Here is a 14236-nt window from a genome sequence, read left to right as displayed (position 1 = left end):
AATATTTTCTTTTCATTCAATCATGTTAAACTACCTGTATTTTATGTATTATTCATCAGATTTAGGCAGATATGCATGTTCTGGTAATCAAATCCACTTCAATCAAAGTGTAAGTTAAAACATAAAGTATTAGCATTGAAATTAAACATATTTTTAATTTTAAATCAACTTCCCAATCTTCCACTATGAAAGACCACTGTGCATGTATATAAACACAGCTAAAATTTGGTTTAAAGTTTTGCTATGCCACTAACCCAACTTATAAACTATGCCGAATCATATTTATTTATTTATTTATTTATTTATTTATTTACCAACATATATGTCTTGCACTCTTGAGGCTGCGACAAACTAAGTACTCAAAACCTACCCTACACCTAAACTCTAAATTATTCACCTAACATCTCCCTTGATCTAGTGTCGCGAAAATTGAAAATTAATAAAATGTTGTCTTTAAATGCGTTGGTCGTTAAATTAAAATCAAAGTGATGAGACCATGTATTGAATTGCCTTTTCATAGCTAGTAACAGTTCGTTGTATCCATATAAAGTACGCCTGTTCTCGCCGACAAGTAAGCTAGGAGAGCGAAGAGGTCTTGAAAGCGCCTAGATATTGATCTTCTTTAGTAAACAAGGGACGCCTAATTCGTTTTTTAAATATTTTAGCAACAAATACCAATTGGTTTGCCTTAAAACGGTGTTCGAGCGTCTGTAGGCCAAGCAGAAGGCAACGCGAGCGATTACTTGGCATGGTGTTGAAAACTATAAAACACGGAAAATAAAATGTTTTGTGCAAAAAAATTTCTCATGATTATTATTATTATTATTATTATTATTGTCTTAATGTAATTAGTACATTAGTATTTGGATAGCTTATTAGACATAGCGTTGAGTAGTATTGCGTTTACAGTGTTAGGTTTAATTATAAGTATGCTTGGATGATATATGTAATGAATATTTGTAAAATAAAGTTAGTCAGTAAACATCTAGTGAATCTTGCTAAACTAGTATGAAACTCTCGAAACTCATGTCAAACATTTCCCGACCCGACTATGCATGTCGATGTGCATTCAATGATGCTTGTTGTTAACCGCTTATTCGTGAAGCTCTGGAGAACATTTCATTCATTCGGTACAGTTAGAGATTACAGCAGTCGTGTAATGTACAATATTGTAATGCATTGTAGTAGTAAGTTTAAAAGAAAATATATGTTTTAACTTAAACAACTTAAACTTTATTAAAAATCTCCAATAAGTTTGGGTTCAGACATTACACATGAAAAATATGAATCGTGGAAAATTGGGGAATATGGAATACGCAAACCACGCAGGCAGTTTGGGATAATATAGAATAACAGTATCAGGAGAAGTTTCTTACCATCAAAGTCCATATCACGATGGAGACAATATTGATGAGCATCTGGGCGAACTTAAAGATTTTTTCGATAAAACGCTGGAACAAAACTGGCTGAAGATCTTCTAGTAGTTTGTGTTTTCCGAAGCTTATCAAGTTCTAATAATGTACTGCCAACAACGGGGGCCTTCACCATTCTAGTTAGTTTTTTGTATGGAGTTTGACAGTTGGAGGTTGAAATCATGTAAACACTCCATACAAAACCACACAACAAACTAGCCTGCAATTTTCAGTCTAGATTATTCTAGCCACAAAGCTAGAATTAGATTCGAGGTCCTGATCGAAAACACGGTGTTGTTTACATTTACCCCAAGGTGCATTAAAGAGATCACGTGGTGGAATCTAGAATAGAAGTGTATGTAGTCCAGGTTGTTTCATAACATGTTTTTATAAAAATATTTGAATATCATTTTTTGACAGGATGGGTGAAAACTTTGGTTCAAACAAGCTTTCTGGAGGCTTGACGAATACTCAAAACACTCTTACAATCTTCATTCAGAAGCAGAAGCGATAAAAATCAGTCTTCTAAATTCATACACCTTGGGATAAGCCCACCTGTATATTATACTCACTTAGATAGCTGCTTAGCTTAGAAAACTGCTATACAATGCAAACAGCTGACAGGCTGAAATTTCAGCCTACGAACTTACAACGGAAAGGGCCCCAACATTAGAAAACTGAATTGATGCGGCAGCTTGTTAAAGATTTTTTATTTAAACATTTTTTATTTAATCTTGAATCGCCACAGACGATATTCAAATTTAAATTAATTTAGTAATTCTTAAATTAATTCTAATTCCAGTAATTCTCGGAAACCACACAAATGACATTATCTTCATTATCTTGAACATTAAATTTTAACGGATACGTTTTTGAATTTAAAATGAACAAACCGCTCAAAACTGTTTTCAACCATGCAATCTTAGCTAAAAATGTGCATCAGCACGATAAGTATCAAACGAGGATAGCGGTCCTTGAAACAGCATAAGTCTAGGAAAATATCACGCATCCAGTAAGGCCATCTGGTACTACTTGACCTGCATGTTTTAGCAATTAAGGAAATCGCCAACAAAACCTACAACGGTTTAACCTAAAATTACTGCATGCACATGTTACTGTCATCAAGCGAGTACCAATTCTGAGAAGCGTAAGAAAATTTCGCATCCATATTTCCCAGGATCATAAATTTTAAACCTAAAAAATCACTTAAATCCAGGCTCTTTTAAAATATCAACCGGGTAATCAATTCAAGAAAGCTGTAACTTTAGCCACTTGAAAATTAAATTTTAAACATGCACCAGAAGATTCTTACGCAATGCAACCAATTCGTCCTCTTCCAAGAAAGTCAATAAAAAAGGATCGAATTTCCTTCCATAGCACTTGACAATAAACAGAGCACTTGGAACACCTCATAGGTAAATAGCGTAGGCGCGTCAAAAGGAAAGGCGTTATCAAAACGGATAAATGCGTGAAAAGGATATAAAATATTATTCCCACGTTAGAACATTAAGCCCACGTTAGAAACTGTTGTGACTTTGTTAGTTAGCTTTTAATTAATATATATTTCTCCTCGGTTTTTTCACGTGTGTCTTTTCTCGTCGTTGCCTTTCTTCTCCCCTTTTCCTTTTTCTTCCTCCTCTCACATAGCAAGACCCCAACCGCTCTAGATCTTTCACTCAAGGTTGCTGTACCTCTTGGGTGTGTAAAGCCCGGTTGCTGTACATCTGATGTGTGTGCATCTAAACATCTGAGGTGTATTAAACTCTTGTCGTGTGTGTAGCACGGTTGCTGTACATTTGATGTGTGTGTATTTAATATCGGAGGTGTATATAACACTTCTCCCCTTCGTAAAAAAAAATTCTCCTCATGCTAAGTTTTGAGAGTTGCAATCTAAAACGTTAACCTGTTGGGAGGTCTACTAACACGAGTTGAGCGCCGAACATTGGGTACTATATTGGTATTGGCTGATGTGCTGGGCACTGTACTCGGAGTGTACAAGGGATCAGCTACTGGTACCATTACAGTTGTCGTCGTAGTACCGTCCGTATCTTCAGATGAAATTCTGGTCGTAGCTGGGGTAACCGTTGTGGTGTGGGAGTGTGGTTGCTCGTTGCTTTCCGCAAGTTCCTCCTCATTTGAAGTTTCCAATTGTCTTCCTCGTAGGTTACTGCCGACCCCAGCTATATGATCGATATGACGTTCCCAGATCCGTCCATCGTCCAATCGTATAGTATATCGAAGTTTACCGACCTTTTCTGAAATGATTCCAAACTTCCATTTAGTCTGTGACAAAAAATCTCTCACACGCACTCTATCACCATCCCGAAACTGACGCACTGCAATCTCAGGTTTGTTTGGTATATTGTTTTTGGGTAGTAAAAGATCCAGTCTTGAGCGAATTTGACGTCCAAACACCAGCATTGACGGCGATTTACCAGTAGATGGGTGAATCATTTTCCTGTATGTAAGTAGGATATTGCACAGTTCTTGATTCAGCTGGGATTTATAGCACTTTAACGCCTTCAGTTTCTGCTTTATGGTTTGTACGTAACGTTCCGCTTGACCGTTGGTGGCGGGGTGATATGGTGCTCCCATTTTGTGTACAACGCCATTCATTCTCAGAAACTGCTCAAATACAGTCGATGTGAACTGGACTCCATGATCGCTTACAAGGACTGATGGTATACCAAATCTGCTAAATATTTCGCGACACATGTTCACTGTGTTCTCTGCAGTCGTATTCTTGCAGACTTGCACTTCAGGCCACTTGCTGTATGCGTCTACGTAAATAAAGAAATATGAATCCATGAACGGACCCGCATAGTCTACATGAACCCTCTGGAATGGTGCACTGGGTGTTTCCCAGCAGTGTAGGCTCATTTTTGGTGGTTCGGCACGTACAGACTGACAGTCTGCACAATTGGCTATCATAGCCTCTAGCTCCTTGTCGATGCCCGGCCACCAGCAGAATCCTCTTGCTAAGGATTTAGTACGAGTTACTCCGAAATGAGCAGTATGTAATTCTTGTAGGACACGTTCCCGAAGAGTAGCAGGCACGTAAACTCGGATTCCTCGAAGGAGACATCCTTTCTGCAAGGAAAATTCATTTTGTTCTATTCCGAAACGATCTTTTCCTTCTACCTGTTGGCCATGTATAATACCTTGCATTAGTATCTGAACGGATTTATCTCCAGCAGTAGCTTGTCCAAGCTCAGCAGCGGTCAAGGGTAGGGTCTCTATCTGGTTTAGTTCTATTGAATCCGCCTCCTCGATCATGTTATCCGGATCAGTAACGGCCAAAGGAATTCTCGACAACGCATCGGCGTTAGCATGATCAGAGGATTTCCGGAACTTTATTGCATAGTCGAAGCTTTGCAGGTAGGTAGCATAGTGTTGCATGCGAAGCGCAGACATAACAGGTAAACCTTTATGTTCCCCGAAGATTTTTGTGATCGCCTGGTTATCGGTTAGCAAAGTAAATCTTCGACCGTATATATATTGGAAGAATTTACGAACTCCAAATACAATGGCGTAAGCCTCTTTGTCCACCTGCATGTACTTTTGTTGCACACGTGTTAACGTTTGCGATGCAAATTGTATTGGCCTTTCTGAACCATCTGGATACACGTGGCTAAGTACAGCCCCTACCCCGTAGGGTGAAGCATCTGTAGCAAGAAGTAGTGGTAATTCAGGCGAATAATGTACCAAACAATTGTCGGACTGCATCTGTTCTTTCACCTGATTGAAAGAATCTTCGCATTGTTTTGTCCACTTAAACGGTACGTCGGTTTTTAGTAAATTGTTTAAAGGATACAAAACTGTACTCAGGTTTTGAAAGAATCGACCGTAGTAATTGATTAAGCCAATAAATGATCGAACTTCATCCTTATTCTTCGGTACGGGCATCTTTTGTATAGCTGCAATTTTCTCTCTGATCTTGTGAATGCCATTTTTGTCGATTACATAACCGCAATACTCGATCGAGTCAACAAAAAATTCACACTTGTTCTTATTCACGCGTATTCCGCATTCGTTAAGGCGCCTAAGAACTTCTTCTAAACGTTTCAAGTGTACCTCATCGCTTTCACCTGTAATTTTAATGTCGTCCAGGAAAACACTTACCCCTTGTATACCTTGGAGTATTGCTTCCATTCTTCTTTGCCAAATTGCAGGGGCCGATGCCACACCATACATAAGGCGATTTGGGCGGTACAGGCCACGATGAGTCGATAACGTAAGGATCTCACGATCTTCAGGCGCGACTTCTAGTTGTAAATACGCTTGGACGAGGTCGATTTTGCTGAATTTTGTTCCTCCAGCAAGGGAAGTGAATAATTCGTCCACAGTCGGCAGTGGGTGCTTGTCCACGACGAGGTTAGGGTTCACGGTTTGTTTGTAGTCACCACAAATCCTAACTCGGTTGCCCGATTTCTTTACCGGAACTATAGGTGTTGCCCAATTGCTGGAATCCACCTTCGTAAGCACTCCTTCCATCACAAGTTTGTTCAGCTCCTCTTCCACTGTTTTCATCAAATTGAAGGGTATTTTCCGTGCCTTAATAAACACCGGTCGTGCGTTTTCCTTTAAGCGAAGGTTTGCTTGCACATTTGAAATTCGACCAATCGAAGAATCAAATACTTGTGGGTAACGTTGCAGTAAGGTAGCAACTTTATTCGGTAAAACAGGAGCAGACCCGCTCGCAGAAGGATTAGTACGATCAGAAGAAGTAGGAGCAGCAGCAGAAGTATACGTATCCGAAGAAGCAACAGTAGCACGATAAGAAGAAGTAGAAGCAGCAGCAGTCGTGCAGTCTGTATAATTAGCAAGTGTATTAACATCGCTCTTTGAAAATATACTATTCCAATCTAACGTCATCTCTTTAAGCCATTCTCGACCCAATAGTGGATGTTTTTCTGACTCTACGACGTATAATGGCAATTTGAGAATTTTCTCATCTAGCGTCACTGACGCATCGCATATACCCAACACATTGATGCTTGTATTGCAATAGCTTACTAACTCTGTGTCACTTTTACGCATTTTTGTCGTAGGGAAGCATCTATTATATAGTGCAGCATTAATGATACTGACGGGCGAACCGGTATCGATTTCAAAATTTATCTTTTTCCCATTGACCAAAACGTCCAGCATAAATTTCCGACAGTGCGATAACCCCCCCACCGAACAAATATCTCGGATCTGTAAATTGTTTGTTCCTTGGTGGTTAATAGCATAATTTGCGTGTACCGCATGGGTTTTTCTTATCGGCCGTGTGTCGGTTTTAGTACAAGCAGACTTTTTTAAACACACCTTTGCTAAGTGCCCTTGCAGCTTGCAAAAGGAGCACACAGTGCGTTTGTGCTTGCACGCATTTGCTAAGTGCGTTTTATCTCCACAACGAAAACAACTAGTACTGGTTGCCGTAGCATTCTGTTTTGCAATATTTGGCCCTTTGTTATCTCTTCGCGGTTGATGAACTGCATGTAGTTCTTGTCTAGAAGATCCGCCTTCGATCTCCGTTCTTCCCTTCCGCGAGAGCTCCATACTCACAGCAATTTCCAGTGCTCCGTCCAGCGTTAGATCCCGTTTCTCCAGTAGCCGATCACGGATATCGCCACGTTTAATCCCGAAGACCAATTGATTCCTTAACGCCTTCTGCAGATACTCTCCGAAATTGCATGTAACAGCAATCTTTCGAAGGGCTACCAAATATTCTTCGGCGGTCTCTTCCGCAACAGCAGCATCTTTGTCTCCCTGTCGGCGACAATTGAAACGGTAGTTTTCTGCGATTTCATGTGGTTTCGGGCTAAAAAACGTATCTAAGGTTGAAACAATCTCACCGTATGTTTTTTTTCTTGGAGAATCCGGGGCAACTTTATCGCAGATGATATCGTACGTTTCCGGACCCATGTAATGCAAAAGGAAGTTTTTCTGCATCTGTTCATCTGTTACTCCGTATAGCAGGAATGCGGTTTCCAGCCTCTCTACCCATCGCTTCCATTTTGATTTCCTTTTATCAAATGGGTCAATGGCAAAGTTTGGTGGTGGAGCCGGTACCGATGGTACCGTTGCCGGCACAGATGCACTTGTCCTTCCTTCGGGTTTCGGAGCAGTTGCTGCAGCATATGAATCGTTGTTGGGGTTCATTATCTCGTCGCCAAACTGTTGTGACTTTGTTAGTTAGCTTTTAATTAATATATATTTCTCCTCGGTTTTTACACGTGTGTCTTTTCTCGTCGTTGCCTTTCTTCTCCCCTTTTCCTTTTTCTTCCTCCTCTCACATAGCAAGACCCCAACCGCTCTAGATCTTTCACTCAAGGTTGCTGTACCTCTTGGGTGTGTAAAGCCCGGTTGCTGTACATCTGATGTGTGTGCATCTAAACATCTGAGGTGTATTAAACTCTTGTCGTGTGTGTAGCACGGTTGCTGTACATTTGATGTGTGTGTATTTAATATCGGAGGTGTATATAACAAATAGTATAAACTGTAATTATGGATACAAATAAACAGTTGCTATTTAGATCTCTAACTGAAAAGATCACGTGTGTTAGTGTCGGGAATTTTGTTTTTCCTCAACTTTTAAAAGGTGGTACTGCCAGCGCGTTGGCAACGGTCTCGTTCAGCCGTCTGATCGAGCCAAAAATATGTTGTAAACACCTCAAAGTTTTACAACAACAGTGCATCGGACCAAATCCAATGAATGTTAATTTTTGTAGGTACATTACTAGTAAGAGCAAATTAATAGATAGGGACCGAAAAGACCTTTCGCTCTCTCCATCCTTGGCTCCTCTCGCAGAGGCGAATAAAGTCAGTAAGCTCAAGGTCCCAATAAAAAATCCATCCTTGGTAAACAATCAGCACGAGCAAGAAACACAAGTATGAACAAACTCTACGAAAGAAACGAGAACATTTATCCGAAAACTTTCCACGATTGAACAGTGTTTATCAAAATCTGGATCGGTAAATCATGTGCGTATTAAATAACCTTAGTTTAGAACATCAGGTTCAAAAAATTACGTGGCTATGCTGGGTTTTTAGCTAGCTGACTTATTTAGAAGGAATATTTGTGAAGAGGAAGTAGTAGTAAGAAGTTATATTAACTATAGAAAATAGGAATAAATGAAGGACATAGAACTAGCTTAACTGTTTGTTTGAAATGTCTGTCTCAAAAATATGGAAATGAAATCTATAAAGATCTATGCAAGCATGACTCAGGAAGAGACGGCTCAGTTAAAGGAATAAAAACAAGAACGAACATCTAACGATGAAATTTGGACCAATTTTAATGCAGTTCGAAACATTGATCACTGTCAACAACCCCATCATGGTCACTATAAATGAGTAATGAGGAATAGTATACACGTTTACCAGAATACTGCCAGAAACAATGAGGTGGTACTCGAAATTAAAGTTGGATGAAGAAGATTGTTAAGTCCCAAAAAAGGAAAAGAAAATAAGGATACTCCTTATCAACTAATATGTTGTAGCCGGATAGATAATTTGTTGTACTATAGCAAAAACTACTAATTGAAACTAAGAAACTAGAAATTGTACAGGACGAAAAAGTTCACGTTGAATTTGATAGCAATATCCAGAATATGGTGTGATAAATGCTTTGGTTTTAAGTTTTCTACTGTACTAAGATGTCTTCTATTAGAGGCTTCAAGATGTCGAAGTTATGTAGAAAAAATTGACTGAAAGCAATAAAACGAGTCCAGCGATCCTCTGATTTTTCTACAGTCTTCCGCGTGTCTGAGCAAGGCGATCGCCTCGCCACCAAAACCGTGTACCCAAGCGAACCAATCTCTGTTTCAAGCTAAGCCTGTTTTCAATCCACTTCACTATGGCCCTGTACACGTCACATAAAATATTTCTTCCAGATAGTCCACCGTCTTGAGGCAGAGACAACCCCGGCAGTTCCGGTTCCCAAGGAAAAGTGGAAGAGAAGCCGCAAGCGTCGAAAGATGACAAATATACGAAGAACTTAATCCATCACAGACAGCCTGCGTCCACGAGAGCGGGTATCTGTTTATGGGGCGTGATAGGACAGGCTGCTAGCATCAGCCCGCACTGCATGGTCGTTTGGTGGTCGTATGTTGTTGTTTTTATTTCTTTATTTTTTGTTCTTATCTTTTATACGTTTGCAGTACCCTCTTCATTGGTAACGGGAACGGGATCGAACTCAAAGCCCAGATTTACGACGTTATTTCCTTCGGTGATCTAAAAATTATATCCACAAGGGATTTTTCATCCGCGCGGCTAAGCCTAAAGCCGGTATGAGGATGTGCTTCAACGGGCACAAATGGGCCAAGGACTAGCTTTCGGGAGCCTGCTAGCGCCGCCTTCGGTTAAACATTGTAAAAGGGAAAACACACACATACACATACATACATACTTTAAAAAAGAACACCATGCCTCCGTCCCTTGCGGTTCGATATGCAACATTAAACGTCTTATTAACTACGTCGCTGGAGTGTGGAGTGAATATGTGATGGAGACGCCCGGTACTTTGTGCATGCTCTACCGAAGGCGGTGAGTGTGATGGAATCAAAGATTATGAACACCATTTGAAAATGCAAACAGAATATATGATGTATTGAAATTGTTATTTTAAATGAATAGTTTAAACAAATAGTTAATATATAAAAAAAAGGTGAAAATGATACATATGTACTGTTTTCATTTAAAGAAAAAAAAAACTACAATGTTTCAAATGTTTATTAAAAACATGTTAAAAGTATTTAAAAAATATATATATTTGAAAGCACGTATTATTTAATTTTATCGGGCATTTTTGGTGCTTTTCCCACTAGCATTACGTTACGAGCCACTATTTGCACGTACGATATTTTAGCCAACACATACACAGTGCCAGTTGCGGCGCTGTGTTGTGAGTAGCGCTTCCCCAACACATCGAAATCAATCATCAAACAAGCCACCAGTAATGATTTGTTGATCCGTAGTAGCTTTCCGTACCGTCGCACCATCTGGACCGGGGCAGCCTAGACGGCATAGTAAAACTGACTCACTATTACTACCACCCCAGCAACACATCATCATCATTGGCAGGGTCGCCCGTGACGGGGACTGTTCGGCCACCTTCTCTCACTCACGCCGTTTTCACCGTCTGTGTGTGTGTGTAGCTTGTATTTTCATCTTTTGTCGAACGGAGACACATCTCCCAACATGCTTTGAATGTAGAGAGATGCGCACGCGTGACGCGCCCCGATGAGCGAGACGTGCCGCTAAGGATGCTGCGAGCTGTGCCGCGTACAAGTGGGAAAGAGAGAGAGAGAGAGCAGTAGCAGCTGGCCTGGCGCTGCTGAGGCTTTCTCTCCGAGCCACGACCAAACATACACGAGAGAAGAATCCCAACGGAATATTTCATAGTAACATAAAAGGATGCTGGGCTGCTGGGAGTGTCACGAAGTACAGTAACAAAAGTTCTGCTGTAGCTCCCAGACTCTCCTATCTCTCGGCTACTAGGACCAGCAGAAACTGATTGTTTTGGGCACTTGCTTTCCCCTTCACACCTACCAGGCCCGAATCGGTAGTAAGGAGAGCTTTGACACTCGACACTGAGTGCGAGAGCAATGTGTGCTAACAAATGCACAACAGTTCGCAACACGGGGCCGAGTTGTCAGTCCCGGACGAGACTTGTAACGGTGAACTCCCGCTGGGTGTGAATCGGCCACAGAAATCGGTGCCTGTGTGTATTTCTTTCTTTTTTTCTTTCTTTCTCCCACACCCCGGGAGTAGCCTGGTGTGTTCTAGAGTTGGCCAGACGCAGCGCCGAAACGGGTCAGTGATCTGCAGTGTCTGAGTGTACACTTAAAGTCTACATGTGCTATGGGTAAAAAGGGGCGAGTCGCTTGAATGTGAAGCAGAGCCAAACGCCGCTGTGCATAAAGCTTATTGGTGCCCAGATTTGGGAAGCTCATCGAGTTACAGCTGTGTCGATGCAGTGTGGTGTGACCTGGAGCTGCTGAGGTGAGCAGTAGCTCGTTTTAAGCCGCGCAAGGAGCTGGGAGCGAAAGGGTCATGAGCTTACACAGCTGTGAGTAGTCTTAGAAGCACACATACACGCACACAACTGCACGAAGATGTAAGGTTTCTTTCCAATGCCCAGTGCTCAAAAAGGCAGTGTTCAGATGTGTTTTTTTAAACGGTGCCATTTAACCGGAGGTCGGAAGCGTGCAGTCACTGGTAACCTGGGTAAACTGAGTTTGGATTAGAGTGGGTGTGAAAGTGTGTGTTTTTGTGTGTATGGATGTGTTGCGTTGACATCGGTTTCAGAATCATCGAGATATGTCAGCAATAGTGTTGGTGTAGGTGTAAAAAATTGTCGAATTACAAGCATCGAGATGCTTCGAGTGATCGAACAAACCAAAATCAACAACAATTCAATTAATCGTTTTTGCAAAGCAGAAGAGGTTGACAGTTATGTTGAGGACGACTGGCCAGAATGATAAGGCCGAAAATGTGCGTATGTGTTGTGAGATGATGGCCTGATCAATACGTTTTGACAGAGTGTATTTAGTGTGTCAACTTTACGCTGTTGCTATTATGATCAAAGTGTGCCGAAAGGCAACACTGTGAAAATAGGGTTCGCAAGTCTGCTTACAGAAATCCTGTTGTCAAGAATCAAAATATTCGTTGCGTGAGATAGGTTACCATCGGTTGAAATCGTCCGTTGCTGCCAGGAGCTGAGTGTGCTTGACCAGGGAGGTAATGATAACTGCGTTAAATGTATTCCTTTTTGGTACCGAACTCTCAAACTGGGGTTTACTTTTTTGTTGTTGGTCAATCTTTTTCGTTTCTTTTTGTACCTTGACCTCAATTCGGTTAACCTTTGAGTCAATGTCGCGCAGGATTTACAGCGTTTGTGGACGAGAATAGGCTTTTGGTCACACGCAATGACTTTTCGGCCTGGTCGGCTTGTGGCTCACCAGAAGGAAGGAGTTTTACGGTCCTCATTTCATGGTTGACTGACTTTCCCGTCCCTTTACGTGTCTCGATGTGTAGCAAATTGCCGTAGCTTAGCATCTGTGCTTTTGTTTAATGTGTGAAACAGATGTGGAATCGTGTTCAATATTCTCAACAAATAAATTCCTCGAATTTGATGTAAAGAGGATTCTATTATGTTTTATTATCTTTATATATATGCTGACCCACAAAATCAGTCGTATTAAAGATGTTTGCTACCAATTGGAAAGTAATTTGGACACTTTCCCAATATCTCTCATTCTCTCCCTTTTGTGGTTTCCACAGATATGGCTCGTGTTTTCTCTCTCTCTCTCTCTCTCTCTCTCCCTCCCTCTCTCTCTCTCTCTCTCTCTCTCAAATCTTATTCTCCATCTTGCTCCATTTTTGCACTCTTGAGATTTCACTCTTCCGCTCTGGTGGTTGCCTAGGCTACATCGTGTTCATGTAAGTCTCCCCGGCGTATACACAAGTGTGCGTAGCTGTGCTGCTCAGCAGCGTAGCTGATTGTATGTGCAGACCTTTACGACACCCACACACATAGAAACTATCAAAATGTGAGCGTTTCGCAGAGATTCACCAATCCGCCCAGTAGGGACCATCTTGGTCTGCGAATGTTACGAAATAATTACGATAAACTCATAACAATTTGTATCCCCATCGTTCGGCATGGGTTCTCGCGTGCCTACGCTTTACTGAGACAGTGGTTATGTTAGGAATTGGGTTGATTTTTTGGCAGAGATTTCTATACATCCTTGGGCCACAGAAAGTGAACGGCCAAAGTATAAATGAAGGTGGCTGATACACTGTACGAGGCTAGTTTAATGCACGTTTTAAGTTTAAATTCATGCACGAAATTAAAAAAAAAAAATAGGCAAAGACAAATACACAATACGTTTCACTGCAGAACGTCCAGTTGTAAAGTTTGCACTGTAACTATTGTGTTTAAAAACTAGTTTTTAATTTAAGTTACATCATTTTAAGATCATTTGCTCAATAATATTAATATGCAGTCTACAGTAATGATTTATAGCATGATTCGAATGAGTTGAACTATGACTAAAACGGATATCATTAAGCTGGGGGCTCCTTCAAACTGCTTCTCGTTATGTGATGCGATAAATATAGGCTTTTTATTATGATGGACTTATTTATCTGTGATTAATTCACGGTTAATCCGTGCAGTGTATCGGTTGGTGTGCTCGATTCATGATGTGATTTGATGACAAACATGTTGATAGATCATAGTTTAGATTGTAAGGTACCGGTAGTAAAAAATGTTTTCGCCTTGTTTTCGCCAAAAATTTGACTTAATTGTCAGGTAGGTTTATTTTTTCTTCAAGCTACAAAGGTTTTAAGAACGATTTTCTCGTTTGCTGCCGGTACTGGGATTCAATTTTCCTGTCAATCGATAAATCACACTAAACCGTCTCCATATCCCGTTCGTTACTTTTCTTTCCTTCGCCGGTTTGACCTACACGCGCACAACCGTCGGGCAGGATTTTCATTTCACCTGTACCCAATTTCTGCCAATTGATCTGGAACGAATCTCAAAAATAAGTTTAAGTGTTGGTTTGGTTTCTCGTATTTGAGTGAACCAAACTTAATGTCGCGCTTTTACAGCGTCCCCAATCTGTCGAAGTACGATTTGAGTGTTTTCTTTTACCGGTTGAGTTTATATGTCCTGTTTGCTTATCTGCTTCTTCCAATAGAAAGGGAAACGCTTTTATCACTCGAATTCCGGTACTAGTAGCAGGTATGTCTGATTTGTCGTGCGTTGCTTACCGGTGTCAGTCAAAAGATAAACACGGTGTAGATTAGGCACTGTTCAATCACAGCAT

The 14236-nt window shown here is 40.8% G+C and overlaps 2 protein-coding genes across 6 annotated transcripts in view; one reads left to right on the top strand and one right to left on the bottom strand.

Moving 5' to 3' along the window:
• Nucleotides 1-2954: 2954 nt before the first annotated feature.
• Nucleotides 2955-7879, bottom strand: LOC120902541. The gene is made up of 2 exons (XM_040311373.1): nucleotides 6963-7879; nucleotides 2955-3667 (listed from the first exon to the last, which is right to left on the bottom strand). The coding sequence occupies exons 1-2, from the start codon at nucleotides 7557-7559 to the stop codon at nucleotides 3593-3595; spliced, it is 672 nt and encodes a 223-aa protein (XP_040167307.1). The 5' UTR covers nucleotides 7560-7879; the 3' UTR covers nucleotides 2955-3592.
• A 3130-nt stretch (nucleotides 7880-11009) lies between these two features.
• LOC120901305 (muscarinic acetylcholine receptor DM1) overlaps nucleotides 11010-14236 on the top strand; it is a 77206-nt gene continuing 73979 nt past the window's right edge. For 2 of the 5 annotated variants that reach the window (XM_040309130.1, XM_040309126.1), the window contains exon 1: nucleotides 11068-11402. The gene's annotated coding sequence lies outside the window, so the exon portion shown is untranslated. Of the gene's footprint in view, nucleotides 11403-14236 lie in introns of all 5 variants that reach the window. The other 3 variants (XM_040309129.1, XM_040309127.1, XM_040309128.1) reach the window with 3 other exon arrangements.

This window comes from Anopheles arabiensis, chromosome 3 (genome assembly GCF_016920715.1).
Source record: "Anopheles arabiensis isolate DONGOLA chromosome 3, AaraD3, whole genome shotgun sequence".
Taxonomy (NCBI): domain Eukaryota; kingdom Metazoa; phylum Arthropoda; class Insecta; order Diptera; family Culicidae; genus Anopheles; species Anopheles arabiensis.
Note: the sequence above shows the minus strand (reverse complement) of the source record. Positions and strands in the feature narration are given on the sequence as shown.

What these genes read in the sequence shown, in the direction of transcription:
- LOC120902541 (XM_040311373.1), bottom strand. Translation starts at nt 7,559, where the DNA reads ATGAACCCCAACAACGATTCATATGCTGCAGCAACTGCTCCGAAACCC. An exon ending in ACGGAGCACTGGAAATTGCT is followed by an intron (nt 3,668 to 6,962) that starts GTGAGTATGGAG and finishes GAATCATTTCAG; the next exon opens with AAAAGGTCGGTAAACTTCGA.